Below are 15,409 nucleotides of genomic sequence, written 5' to 3'. Positions count from 1 at the left end.
TGAAATGCATGAAGTTTGTATTCCTTAAATAAAAGGTTTCTTTGGGGTAAAAAATAAAATATTAAAAAAATCAATATACATTCACAAAAAGAGGTTTCTTACAGAGAAACCTAAGAGCTATGATTAGACTAGATAGAAAAAAGGAAGAAAAAAAAAACCATATTTCAAGGAGCTGGTGTTGTGGTAAGCAGTTGTATCCCATGAGTGCTGGTCTGACTCCCAGCTTTTCCATTTCTGATCTGGCTTCCTGCTGATGCACCTGGGAGGGTGGCAGAAGATGACTCAACTACTTGGGCCCCTACTACCAATGTGGAAGAACAGGAGGGAGTTCCTGGCTCCTGGCTTCAACCTAGCCCAGACCTGGCTGTGGTAGCCATCTGGGAAAGGAACCAGTGACTGGAAGATCTATTTCTCTCTGTCTCTCTGCTGCTCTGCCTTTCAAATAACTAACTCAATAAATCTTTAAAAATATATGTATTCCAAGGTGAATATTTCACCTTGTATTTGTATTTATTATTATATATGTGCTGTGTACCTGTAGTATACAAACTGTGTATGTATTTAAGGGGTTCCATGTGTTCTGTATCTGTGGATTCAATCACAGGTTGGTTGAATAGAAAGAAAATATTTTTTAAAAATTGCGTCTGTATTAAATGTGTACAGACTTTTTTCTTCTTCCTAAACAATTCATTTCAGTAACTATTTACAAAGTACTGACATTGCATTAGGTAGTATAAGTAATCTAGGAATGATTTTTAAAGCAATGAAAGAATGTGCGTAGGCAAACATCATTTTATGTAAGAGACTTTTGGTATTGGGGGTCCTGGAACCAATTCTCATGAATACCAAGGGATGACTGCAATTGTTACTTATAGATACATTTAATGATTTTCTGATATTAATTAGAAGGCTCATAAAAACAATTATCATACTTTTCCAATGTTGTATAAAAGGACTTAAAAAATCTCATGGAAAAATGGAATTAAGATAATGTGAATTTTCCTGAAACTCCCTCATATTTGGAACTACCCTAGGATAATGATGAAACATTCCATGATATTTAAGATCACTATAAATATACTGAAAATGAGGACAGCTTGCAACAAATTAAATGTGTGTGTGAAGTAGAAAAATAAGGCTTTTACATAAATTTTAAGGATTATTGTCACAAAAAGAAAGATACATTTCTGCTAGCTAACATTATACAAATGAGATGTTCCAATTAAATTTTTATTTGTGATTTTCCCCTCACACCCACTGCTTTATTTTCTTCTGTTATTCACTTATTTTTTATTACAAAATATTCCAAATCCATAGGAAAATATAATAAAAATCAATAAGCTACCCTTCAGATATAGACAATGTTAATATTTCCACCATATTTGGGAACAGGAGTTTCACTTTAAAATGCCTGGGTCCCATACTGGAGAGCCTGGGTTTGATTCCCAGCTATGACTCCTCACTCCCGCTTCCTGAAAATGCAGACCCAGAGAGATGGCAGTGATAGCTCAGGTAAGTGGGTCCCTTCCACCTTCATGGAAGACCTGGATTATGTTCCTGGCTCTCGCCCCAAATTAGTTTAGGCCAGTGCAGGCATTTGGGGATTGAACCAACAGATAAGCACTCTCTCCCTCCCTCTCTCAAATTCAAAAAAAAAAATACAGTATGCAGTCGTGCAAGTATCATCACAATCAAATTAAAGCATTTTCACTGATTCATGATTTCTTAAAGGATTAGCAATATAAGCAAATGTTGAAAGAATTCTGGCGTAAACTTAACGTAAAAAAACAGATCAATATAATTTATCTTTGTTAAGATACTCAAAAGGGTCTTTGGGATCTTCAGATCAGTTAAAAATACTAATTATCAGTAAACACTGAATGTTTAGAAGGGATGATTATTTGTATTTCCAACTGGTTGGAAGTGAAAGTGACAGTTTCTATGCTACTTTCCTTATTTCAAATATACATATATATATGTATATATATATATATATATGCAATTTGTGATAAGTGTTTGCATTTTACAAATAATTATGTAATGGAAAAAAAGGCATGTTTCTTACCTCTGGTGTCCCACAGAATGTTGTGGTGGTATCAGAAATAGCAATTCCTTCTTTACAAAGCCCAAAATCTGTTAAGACAACATGTCCCTGACAAATACAGGGGCAGTAAGAGAAAAGAATGCATAAACAAAAGTTGACAATTTTTAAAGCCTCTTTTATTCTTAAATAATTTTAGACCCACAAAAATTTGCAAAAATAGTAGAATTCTGTTTGCTCATTATCCAACTTCCCTCAATGCTGACAATTTTATATAACCATAGTACAGTATCAAATAGGAAACTTACATTAGTATGACACTGTTAACTAGACTACCAAATTCATTCGGTTTTCTCTATTTATATGTGTGTGCATAGCACTATGCAACACAGGTATATGGACTCATGTAACCCAACCAAGACAGCTGTTCCATCTCAAAGGAACTGCCTCATGCTACCCTTACCTTTGTGTTATGTCCTTGCCCCCTCTCCCCTTGCAACCGCTTAGCTGTTCTTCCTCTCTAGTTCTGTCATTTTCAGAATGTTATATTAATGGAATCAAACAGTGTGGAACCTCAGAGACTGATTTTTTGCCACTAAGCAAAAGAGCAACAACAAACTGAGTAACAGTTGATTTTTAAAAGATAATACTTACTACTGAATCCAAAAGAATATTTTCTGGTTTCAAGTCCCTATCAAATTAAAAGGGGGAAAAAAGTACAAATAAATATTAATTGAGATAAAACATCAAAAAACATTTTCTACAAGTGATATTTTAAGATGTTACCTGTACACTATTTTGATGGAGTGCAAATAACCCAATGCACTGGCAATTTCAGCAGCATAAAACCTTGCCCTGTGTTCCGGAAAGGACCGTTCTCTTTGTAAGTGAAAAAACAGCTATAAAATTGGGGGAGAAGAAAAGAATGGTTGGCTCATTCATACAAAGGGTCAAACAATATAATCTATAAATAGAAAAGCAGGAACTGCTTTTGTTACTTTGAGATTGAGGTAAAAATGCACTAACATACAGAACTGTTGATCTCTGTAGTCCATGCCCTCCATCCAATAGTCATCCACTCTAACCAAGTGTCTTAATTCCTTACTTATCTCCCACACTCCACACTCATCACTGTGGCAACATCCTTATTGCAGGCAAATGCTCTAGAAAAGATTATCAGGTTCCAGTGATCTTGATATTGCCAAGTAATTACCTTACTGGGTCTTTCTGGATTGCTTTTTCATTAAAAAAAATACTACTCAGAGATTGAAAACAGTATCTAGCAAAACAAATATAATCCATAGATATAATCCACTTGAGCCAAATACTATTCTTGGAAAAATCTGAATTTTTCTTGAGCCAGTATCGTGGCACAATGGGTTAAGCTATGGCCTGTGACACCAGCATCCTGTAAGGGTGCCAGTTTGAGTCCTGATTGCTCTACTTCTAATTCAGCTCCCCACTAATGGCCTGGGAAAATCAGTGGAAGATGATCCAAGTACTTGGGCTCCTGCCACCCATGTGGGAGACCCAGAAGAAGTTCCTAGCTTCAGCGTGGCCTAGCTCTGGCTGTTGTAGCCTTTTGTGGAGTGAACCAGAGGATAAAAGAGCTCCCTCTCCATCTGTCCCTCTCTCCTTAACTCTACTTTTCAATAAATAAATAAATCTTGTTGATTGCTTTAAAGATTTATTTATTTGATAGGCAGAGAGAGAAGGAAAGATAGGCAAAGAGAACAATCTTCCATCTGCTGATTCAAGCCACAATGGCTGGGGTCAGGCCAGGCCGAAGCCAGGAGCTTGGAGCTTCTTCCGGGTTTCCCACACGGGCGCAGTGGCCCAAGCACTTGGGCCATCTTCCACTGCTTTCCCAGGCCATCAGCAGGGAGCTGGATTGGAAGAGGAGCAGCCAGACTTGAACTGGCCCCCATATGGGATGCCGGCGCCACATGTGGAGGCTTAGTCTACTATGCCATAGTACCAGCCCCTCCAGTTCATTTCTTATACTTTCTTTTCTTTTTTTTAAAGAAAACTTTCCATCTTCCACTGCTTTCCCAGGCAAGCCATAGCAGAGAGCTGGATCGGAAGAGGAGCAGCCGGGACTAGAACTGGCACCCATATGGGATGGGCACTTCAGGCCAGGGCTTTAACCCACTGCCTCACAGTGCCGGCCCCTACACTTTCTAATTCTTTATTTCTTATGGCCTGTTCTTAGCCAATGGGTTGCTTCCATTGTCTGGGGGAAGTCTGCACTAACTAGGTCCTTTGGCTCTTCTGTCTTGGAGACTTCCACCTCTGATCCTTTCTTGGCTCTACATGCTGCAGAGATGACACATTTTGCCTTTGGTTCACTGTTATTCTTTCTCTTGATACTCTTCAAACCTTATTTATTCCAATGATTTTAGCCACCATCTCTGTTTGTAGAGGAAATATGGTCACAACCAGAGACAAAGCAAGAAAAGCCGACCCCTGACACTAACCTTGAAAAGTGGCTGCTCCCAATTATCTGGTGAAGCAGCTGTGTGAGGTTACCTTGTCTAGGGAAGGAAGATGTCCTAAGTTCTGCTTCTGTTACTCCAGTCATAAGTCCGTCCTATAAATCTGACCCAGATACCGCTTTTATAAACATACTGGACCCACCGTCCGTTCAAAGTGTGGTCCTGAATCACACAGGCAACAATTTAAACTCACCAATGCTGTAACGGCTAAGGTATGATGCTGATGAACCTATAAATATTGTTAAGAAATGGGATTGTTGCTCAGTTCTCAGGAAATGATTCCAGCTGAGCCCGATCGCGTTAATAAACTGCTCTGCATCCCCCACTGTCTCTGATGTCTGTTTGAATGAAGGGAGTTTTCCCACCCCAGGTTTCTGTAACATGTTGATGTCTCCCACATGGAGATTCCCAGCCCAGATTTCTGCTTGGAGCTTCTACTGCAAAGAACGCCTATCGCCTGCGGCTCTTTTTGAAATATTTCACAAGGCAACAAATTCAACTCCTCTAAAAGAGAGCCCTGGTCTTCTCTTATAGACTTACTGCTGCTACTGCTACTGTATTCTCTCCAGCCCTCAGAGCCATGGGAAGCAAAAGTATCAAAGACGCAGGTTGTAAAGTTCATCAGACTTTGGTTCAAATTTACAATTCATTTAACCTCTCTTATTCTCAAAGATCATAAAAAGAAATCTCTTAGCCTTTTCTGAAAAGGTGGTAAAGTTATAACAGATCTTAACAGAGATAACTGAGGCTGACCCAGGCTTCATCTAAACTGCTCCTTACCCTCAGCCCCTGCAGCCAGTGAATGAATATATAAATTGTGGAAAACTTCCTCCTTTTTAGTCCTGCCACTGTTTCTATTAGCTATGGCCTAAACTACTAAAATACCCCATTTATTCGTCTCCTGATCACACCAGTCCAACATACTACTAACAGAAACAACCTAAAACAAACATTTGACCACATCACTAACAGGTAACACTGATTGCTCACTAAATTAAAAAGCATTAGACTAATGACTTTATACGCTTATTTAATCCACCCCAACAACTGGAGGTAGAGGATTAATGCAGAAGCTGTAGTTCACCAGCTCTTACCTGCCTGGTATCATAATCTTACTCGTTTAGTACTCTATTTTGTTCCAAAATAGATATGAAGAAATATACAAAATAAGTAACATGTGTCAAAGTGAGATTCTAAGTATAAACATTTGAGGAAATAATAACAACAGGGAACACATGATGAAACCATCGGCCTCTTTCTATCCTTCTCATCTTTATTGCTTGTCGACCTATCCCCCACTCAACTCCTCCCCACCCATCTCTGCTGCTTATTTTATTTCCTTCTTTCTTCCTTACCTAGTGTATCTTCTAGATAACAAGCCAACCTCTTTCCACCTGTGCTGCTCAGTCTATGTCTATGAGCAGCCACCACGCAAAAAGGCTCAAAAGCAAAGTTCTAAAAAAATAGCATGAAAAACCACAGGTAAAGCAGGAAACTTACAAGAGGATCTCATCTGCAGTTAGAAGCCTCACATGGAAATTTCAAAGACACAGGGTGGAACTGAAGGATGGGCTTTGCTGTAGAGATATCTGGGGTAAATCCAGGGCTTGACACAAGAGGTCAAGAAAGTAACTTAACCTCTCTAATCCTCAATTTCCTCATCTTTAAAAGGGGTATTAGAGTGTTTATCTTAAAGTTATGATGAGTAATTGAAATAATGCATGTAAAATAGCTGTGAAGAGCCAGGCTCTTGAATAATTTCTCATCAGTGTTAGCACTAAGGCACACACAACATAAAACGACAACTTCAAGGCAGGAACAATGTGAAGTAACTACATCCCTGAATCAGGGTGCCCAAGGGACTTATTATCTTGACTCCATACTGAAGAGGCTGAAGGGACTTTTGTCACAGATCTCTGGAGCTGAACAATGATTCTTTCACAACCTTCCTTCAAAATGATCTAGGTCTGATCATCTTTCAGGTTTTCAGAATAGAAGCTGATCTTCCTTCTAGTTCCCTGGTTCCCTGGTTAAATGTACTGCAGTAAAGCTGAAACCCTCATTTCTTCCTTCTCCTTTGCTCTGAGACTGGCTGGGGGGTGGGGGAGTGAGGGCAGGGATCACTTATGTCTATGAGTCATATTAATGTGACTAATTTTGAGAGGTATTCATTTGTCAAAGATAAAACGAACTGGAAAGGTGTGAGGGTTGGGAAGCAGAGGAACACAGGTGATTAGCTAGCTGCCTAGCTCCTGCAGACTACCTGAGTTCAATTCCTGCCTCCAGTACTTACTAATCATATGACTTTGAAAGCTCCTCTGAGCCTCTACTTCTTTGTCTTATAAAATAATGTTGTTATGAAGATAAAATAAAAACATGTACAAACAACCATGAGTAATACTTGATACAGATTAGCTATTACTGTAATTATCATAATAATGGCATTTTCCAAAGTACATTTCAATATTCCTCTGCATCAAGAGTTTTGGAAATTATCAATGGATTTAGTTCAAACAAAAAAAGAGGACTGTGTGGTTAGAAAAAAACCCTTTTAAGAAATTTTGGCTTTGGTCCAGTGTTGTGGCATAATGGGTTAAGCTGCCACCTAAGATGATAGTATCCCATATGGACACCGGTTCAAATCCTAGCTGCTCTACTTCTGATCCAGCTCTCTGCTAACAGCCTGGGAAAAGCAGCAGAAGGTGACTCAAGTGCTTGGGCCACTGCCACCTACATGGGAGATCTGGATGAGGCTCTAGGTTCCTGGTGTTGGCCTGAGCCAGCCCTGGCCATTGCAGCCATCTGGGGAGGAAACCAGCAGATGCAATCAATCTCTCTCTCTCTGTACCTCTTTCAAATAAATAATTAAATCTTTAAAAAAAATAAAAAGGAAAGAAAAGAAAAGAGAAACACTAGCTTTGACTAAGGCAGAACCTCTCCAGTTTTTAACCTACTCCAAGGGGGGTATAACATGAAACATTTCCTAAACTGACTTCAACACAGAGCGCTTTATGAAGAGGATCATCTCAGCTGACTGTAAGTTTGCGTATTTTAGAAAATGATGGATGGAGCAATATTTATATGCAACTGTTGAAACAATAATTATCTACATTACAAATCACATTTTATTGTTTCAGTACATAGCTCGGTTGACAAACCTATCAGTGAATTCTGTAGCATCATCCCAAGGTTCTTTTATGAAACGTTGAAAGTACACTATTAGCTTAAGTGTACACACCTTGCATGGTACTCAGTATCTTGAATAACGTTCTTACTGATCAAATACAGCTGTTGATAATGCACTGTCCTACAGCTTATAAGAAAAAGAAAACCTTAACTTCACGCTATTTTTTCTCTTATCAAGATTTGAAAACCAATTAAAAAACTCACCTCCCCTCCATTAATAAAATCCAGAACAAAATAAAGCTTTTCAGTTGTTTGGAAGGAATAATGTAATCCAACCAAAAATGGATGCTTCACATTTTTCAAGAGCACATTACGTTCAGCCATAATATGCTTTTGCTGGAAAAAAAGATAAAGGATCATCTGTATTATATACCAGAAAACAATTCTGTTAATTGAGAAAACAGGCTTAGAAGAAACAACAAGCACTTTGTTTTACCTCTTTTCTGTTGAGAACTATTTTTTTCTGTAATACCTTGACAGCATAAAATTTTCCATCCAGTTTTCGTTTTGCAAGAAGAACCTGTAACAGTTAAAGATTATGCATATTATTAGAAATTTCAATATTTTAGTAATTCACTTGTCAATAAACAAAATATTCTTAAATTTTATAAAAAGTTAAGTCTACCAGGAACCTACATATATTGTTTTGGAAACTGAGAACTAGGGAAGTTATTTCTACAATTCTACTTTTCCTTAAATATTTTAATTTAATAAAGGACATTATTTCAATAACATGATAATTTTTGAGATTTTTGCTAAAGTGACAAAGTCTACTATGTGTGAGTCTGTGTGTGTATGTGTGTGTGTGTATGCACACATGTGCTGCAGCCTTGCATATCAAGGGGTGCCCTTAAATATTGAGGCTATAAACTTACTGGCTATACAAAAAAGGAGACAGAGAAAGGGTGTTTATGTGTTCAAACACACTATTGTTTTATATTTAGTTTTCTCTCACAGGTTGTAAAATCAGTAATGTTCAGAGAAAGCTGCACTATGTGTATATCGGCTGGGTTGCATGAAAACACTTTTTAAGAATTGGAAGAAACCTAGAGGGTCTTGTCCCAGAAAAAGGCAGACATAGTCAAGACGTTGCAAAATACTGTAGCAGATACAAGACTGCTCACGATGCAAGGTGTGGAACCACTAAATGATTTTTACCAACTCCTCACAGATTCTGGATTTAAATGTGAAGTTTCTAAAAGATAATGCTCTTGTTTTGATGATAGACTTTCTCCAGCATCCCCAAAGACTGAGCATCTCGATAGAAGGGTCCATTTCCACCTTTGTTCAATATATATTTGCTAAGTGAGTAAACACACTTGGATATAATTGTATGGTTACAGTTTCTGGTCCCAAGGACTCAAAATAAACAATGGATACCAAGTTATGAATATAACAAAACATAATTAAACTCATGTTCATTTTTAGTACAGATTAAAGTATAATGGGAGAAAAGCACTTAAATATATTTCATGATTATCGTAATAATCAATGGTGCTTTCCCTGGTAACCCTGGCCCTGAGTGATTCTCCTTCCTTGGCATGACTCATTGTCAAGTTATGTGACTCCTCTGACACAGGATCACACTCAGCACGGTCTTCACACATTCCTTTCCTTCTCCAACTGTTATTCACACAGATGCTCATTTTAATCTTTCCAGCCTCAGCTTAAATAGCACATCTTCACAGAAGTGACCCCTGACCAACTCATATCGAGATTTCTCCCACCTCTCACTACAGGTTGTATTGTCATGTCACCCTATTCTTCCTTTCCTTCAAGTCCAATTATTATTTGTAAGTATTTACCTGATTGCATTTCTAAAAAAATTTTTACTAAATTATTTTAATTTTACTTGAGAGAGAGACAGAAATGGAAAGACAGATGGAGAAAAACCTCCCATCTGCTAGTTCACTTCCCCCAAATGCCCTTAACTGTCAGGACTGGGCCAGGCCAAAGCCAGGAGACTGGAATTCAGTCTGGAGCTTTCCTGTGGGTTGCAGGGACCCAAGCACTTGCGCCATCATCTGATGCTTCCCAGGGTGTGCATTTGCAGGAAGATGGATAAGACATGGAGGAGCGGGGACTGAAATCAGGCATTCTGTGATGCAGGTGTTCTAAGGAGTGATCTAACTGCTTAACCAATCGCCCACCCCAACTGCATTATTTTAAAGGACTGTTTCCCCCATTAGGCTGTAAATATCACAAAGGTAATAACCACAGGCCACAGGGCTACTTGGCACACTTGTTAAACAATGAATTCTATTTCAGAATTTGAGTAGATGTCTTATTTCCCTAACTATCCTGTTAGTATTTTGACAATAGGGAAAGTACCTTAACTCCACACCCTGCATATGAAAAAGGCCAGTGGTTCACACCTATAAAACATGTATTTCCTTAAGTACTTCCTTATTGAGAAACAAAAACATTCTTACCTTGCCAAAGCTGCCTTTCCCAATAACTTTTAAAAAATCAAAGTCAGTCGGCTTAGCACTAAAATAAATTAACAAGGACAATAATCAGTCTCCTAGAAATGAGAAAAATGGTAACTTCTCAACATTTCTTAACACTTTATTCTTTAACAAGTGAAAGTTGGGTATAAAATATTTAAGTATGATGAATCCTAGCTTTCACACTGGTAGAATCTCACCTTTACTATGTAATAGTAGTAATACCAACAGTCTAAATAAACTATTTTATAATTTTAAGCCTTAAGCCTCCTTAAGATTTTAAGAAAGACTTCAATAACTTCTTTGGGAGATAAGAATGGAGACATAACTCCATAGAGATATACCTATATACTAGTATATAGTTTTGTATTTAAATAGTATCTATCTAAATCAACTTTATTAACTATGAATCTCATCAGCATTATTCATCAGGAAACTAAGAAATCAGCAATACATCCCTAGAGTTCTCTAGCATCTGGTGATTCTTCTAAAAAATCACCAGTTAGAACATCGGTAACTATGCTAAGAAAATTTTCTGAACAAAAATGTCATCCTCCGTTTTAAATCCAAATCATTTATTGTACATTAAAGGTGAAAGTCCTCTTGGCTTGCTCTCATGGATGGTGACACAATGCGTGGGAAACGGAACAGCCAGGAGAAGCCTATTTTATTTACATTAACCTATCAGGTGAAAACAGCTCAGACCCCACAAGCACAAGCAGGAGGAAGTGGAGCCGAAGCACCCAGCATTGCCTACAACAAGTCCTGATCACACGAGGGAAAAGGGAAATGATTTCACCTAGGATTTGAGAATTCCTTCATTTCATTATGAAAAGAAAGTCAATTCAAACGTGACAGTGCCATTACAGATTAAATAACCAGCAAAGATTAGTGAGATAAACATAACTAAATATGGACGTTTTTCTTCTTCAGAAACCTGCTATTTGGACTATTTTTTCTTTAATGATATGATGAGGCAATGGATTAACTTTTTCATAAGATACACCAGTGAAAAACATGCAAATCCCTCAAATACGGCAAACAGGCTAACTGCAGCCTCAGTGTCAACTGTTGCAGATGAACCTAATGAAAACAAAGTTCCGTTTGTGCTGCCATTTCATTCAATGCTATAAATGACAGAAAAAAATGCTCCAAACCAAAGTGCCTCTTCCAGTTACCATCACGTTTCCTTCAAGCTGTCTACCTCACTGTCTATACTGTTTACTAGGTCCTCTTGTGAATCCTTTCCTATCATACCACCAGAATTACTCGGAGAGGTGACCAATCAATCACATCAAATCCAGCGGTCAATTTGCAATTTTCACCTCCGAGCCGCGTCAGCCAACACTAACAGTCACCCCCATCGCATTCCGACAGTTTCTCTTCCTGACATCACATCACGGTGTTCTTGGTTTTTCTCCCTATCTTCCTGACCATTCTCTCAGCTTCATAACCAGGTCTTCCTTGACCTCCTGATGCTGAAGCGTTCCTGGACCACTGTGTCTATTATTCATTTTCCAAGAACAACAGGGTAGAGAGAGCACGGTGTCCCAGGATAAAATAATAATTTAGAATGAACCCAACAGGCCTGTAAGTACAAGTAGGATGGCAACACCACACTCCTCCAACCTCAGCTCACGGCAGACACTGGTAACATTTGAGCACTCCTCAAACCGAGCCAAGGAGCAGCCTTAGAACCACTGGCACTCCAGGCATCCACTTCCAGGGAACTGCTGGGGTTGAAACGTGAGATGAAGTCCCCTTGCCTCACCTCATCCCTTTATTGCTCAGACCTTGCTCCTCAAAATGCTTCCCTTGTGCTCAAATAAACATGGGAATGTGGGAAATATTGGATAAACAGTCTTACAGCCTTTTACACAGTACTATGTGGCATGACCCCTCTGCAGCAAGCTGGATAGCAATGAGGGTACACCAAAAATCCTGAGCGGCAGGAGGCTGTCCAGTACCCTGTGAGGATGCTCCTGCCCAGAGTCCCTCTCCGACTTATGGCCCCTTGGGAAACGTGGTTACTAACATTTCTACACACACAAACATACCACCAGAAATGTGACAATGGCAACACAGAACAATCCAATTAACAATCTGTGAATTAAGAACTCCTGAGGATTCTACCAAACCAACGAAAAGCGAGCACAGTGAATGAGTCAACACACAACAGTACTATATTCACTCTAACTATAGTTCTGGCCTCCAGTACAGCTGGTATAATTATGTGGATATACACATTCTCTTCTGAAAATGTAGTTAGAGGATTGTTTTAAACAAATTAAACCTACTGAGGATTTCCAGACGGTCCCAGGTTGATGTTCGGTGAGGTAGAGTGTAGCTGTACAGACGGGGTAAAAAAAAAAAGTGTCAAAGAATGTTTTGAAATAAAATCACAAAACTGTACCACAGACACTGACATTTGGTGCACTGTTACATTAAAGAAACCTAAGGTCTTAATTATTTGTAAATGTATTTTATTTGAAAATATATATAATCAACACAAGCTTAATTATTTATCATGTTAACTTTCTTTACTTTTTTTTTAAATTATTTTGAGAGGCAGAGTTACAGACAGTGAGAGGGAGAGACAGAGAAAGGTCTTCCCTCCGCTGGTTTACTCTCCAAATGGCCGCCATGGCCAGAACTGCGCTGATCTGAAGCCAGGAGCCAGGGGCCAGTCTCCCACGTGGATGCAGGGGCCCAAGGACTTGGGCCATCCTCCACTGCTTTCCCAGGCCACAGCAGAGAGCTGGATTGGAAGAGGAGCAGCCGGGACTAGAACCGGCGCCCATATGGGATGCCAGCACCGCAGGCAGAGGATTAACCTACTGCGGCACAGCGCTGGCCCTATCATGTTAACTTTCAAGAGCAATTTTAAGGACAAAGGCAAGCCAGGAATCAAGCTCTACATTGGCAAGTAAATGAAACAAATTGGAGAAAGCTCCTTTGAAGAGGTGGGTATCAAAACCACAATTTATAAGGGATCATTTTTACCTTTCAAAAACTGGTGAAAACAGCTTTTTGTTTTAAATAGCTTAATAAAGACAGAAACTGATATGCTGATGATTATAATGATTGCAGATGCTGGATTTTCAGTTTTGATTTGATGGTAAATTTATTTCTTTTTTTTTTTTTGTTTATAGGAGAGATTTATTTGAGGGTAAATTTATCTCTAAAGTAAATACATTCAATAGTGCTTTTCTTTCTAATTCCAGCCTTGCGACAGGATCAAAATTTTAGAGAGGTTTTTCACTTTGCAACAGTTAACACAGTACATTTAATTCCTGGTGTTAACTTAGAAGTGAATCTTTATCCACCAAGTAAACCATAAAAGCAATTTAACAACAACAACAAAAAAAACTAGTTTACTAATAATTAGCTAGAAATTAAAATCCCAAAAGATTCATCTAGTGTTCTTATCAGAGGGAGGAAAATTTTTTCTAAAAGCCAAGTATAAGAGAACTAAGCTTCACATAAATTCAACTTGAAATTCTTCATATATCCTGAAAATTTCAGTTCTAAGTGTCTCAAATATGTATACTTTTTTAACACAGCCCTAAAAGATTATATTCATATAAGCTATAAATAGGAAAAAGTTCTTACACATTTAATTTTTTAATCAAATTTGAATTGAAGACCTATATAATATATATATGCACACATAAGTTTATTTCACTTAGAATCTTCAGGAGACAAAATATTTTAAAAAATAAACAGCAGGGGCCAGCGCTGTGGCACAGCGGGTTAAAGCCCTGGCCTGAGGCGCCGGCATCCTATAGGGGCGCCGGTTCTAGTCCCAGCTGCTCTTCTTCCAAACCAGCTCTCTGCTGTGTCCTGGGAGAGCAGTGGAGGACTGCCCAGGTCCTCGGGTCCCTGCACCCACATGGGAGACCTGGAGGAGGCTCCTGGCTCCTGGCTCCAGGTTGGCGAAGTTCGACTGTTGCAGCCATCTGGGGAATGAACCAGTGGATGGAAGCCCTTTCTCTCTGTCTCTACCTCTCTCTGCAGCTCTCTCTCTCAAATAAATAAAATAAATCTTTAACAAAAAAATAAACAGCAAACACTCACATTTTTCAGAAGTTCTGAAGTATACGTTTCTTATAAAGACAACATTGATACAAGCTTTTTAAGTTACAATTTAAATGTATTTCCTACTGATACCTTTATATGAAAAATCTTCATGTAATAAATTTTCTGTCCAGAAAACAGAAATATGTGAAACCATTAACAGTCTAGTACAAGACTAAAAGAATAATAATCTGGTTCATTAAATGAGATTTTCCTTGTTGCAGTATAACAAAAGAGTAAGCTTTCTTAATTGAATATTACAGTGTTCCATAGAATCCTATAATATAATTCAAACTAAGTCACAGTTTCAATACATTTATTCTTTTAGTGAATGTGCAGATAGCTGGATAAATTTTCTACCGAATGAACTTTTCTTACTTAGATAAAGACAGACAACTAAATAAGTATGGATTAAAAAGCATTCACAATTTGTTCTCCATTTAATGTTAACATGTAGTTACATTTTTATTATTTGGCAATGATTTTCTTAATGGAACACATTACTGAAATGATAAGAATTATTAGGAGACATATAATTAGACAATTTTTCACTGGATTTACTATTTTAAAAGGTGACATCTGCTCCCTAAATTGTGGGTGAGGTATAATCTATAAACAGAATGAACACTAATGGAGATCACAGGTTTCTTAACGTTTGGCTTCTACTTTTCTATTTACAAGTAACTGGGTAGATCAGATGCCCTCTAAGATACTTTCCGGCTATGTCCTTTATTTAGTTATCCATTTTAAAGTTCTTAAAAAATTGTTTAAACTGTAAAACAAAGTATGTCTCCTTTTTCTAAAAGGATTCATTTCGTCAGTATTTTAAATGGCAAGAGGTCCTAGTTCAAGTTTCAGACATTGTGGGTGAAAACACACGCAAAACTCCAATGTAAAGCCAACAGTGGCAGAACAGAAGGCAAACTCAAGAATCTCTCACACTGGCTTGTTCTGCAAAGCCAGATGTCTTCTGTAACAAACACAGGGCATTCTTCAAATGGCCAAAACCTACCACACTCTCCCAAGAGTAGCAAGCAAAACATGGAAAATCAGGGTCACACAGATATCACTGTTTTTTTTTTTTTTGTTTGTTTGTTTGTTTGTTTTTTTTTGACAGGCAGAGTAGACAGTGAGAGAGACAGAGAGAAAGATCTTCCTTTTTC

General features: G+C 38.2%; 1 protein-coding gene across 15 annotated transcripts in view; it reads right to left on the bottom strand.

Moving 5' to 3' along the window:
* The window catches only part of SGK3 (serum/glucocorticoid regulated kinase family member 3), a 157,749-nt gene that overhangs the window by 13,603 nt on the left and 128,737 nt on the right, over nt 1–15,409 (bottom strand). For all 15 annotated transcript variants that reach the window (XM_089336302.1, XM_070075140.2, XM_089336310.1 and 12 more), the window contains 7 exons: nt 12,467–12,516; nt 10,155–10,212; nt 8,159–8,242; nt 7,927–8,058; nt 2,828–2,940; nt 2,696–2,732; nt 2,066–2,152 (listed from right to left, as the gene is read on the bottom strand). In XM_089336302.1, coding sequence (XP_089192428.1) covers nt 2,066–2,152; nt 2,696–2,732; nt 2,828–2,940; nt 7,927–8,058; nt 8,159–8,242; nt 10,155–10,212; nt 12,467–12,516 — 561 coding nt within the window. The remainder of the gene's footprint in view (nt 1–2,065; nt 2,153–2,695; nt 2,733–2,827; nt 2,941–7,926; nt 8,059–8,158; nt 8,243–10,154; nt 10,213–12,466; nt 12,517–15,409) is intronic.

This window comes from Oryctolagus cuniculus, chromosome 6 (genome assembly GCF_051225735.1).
Source record: "Oryctolagus cuniculus isolate XC-2025 breed Fujian yellow rabbit chromosome 6, ASM5122573v1, whole genome shotgun sequence".
NCBI lineage: Eukaryota > Metazoa > Chordata > Mammalia > Lagomorpha > Leporidae > Oryctolagus > Oryctolagus cuniculus.
This window is presented reverse-complemented; position numbering and strand designations above follow the sequence as displayed.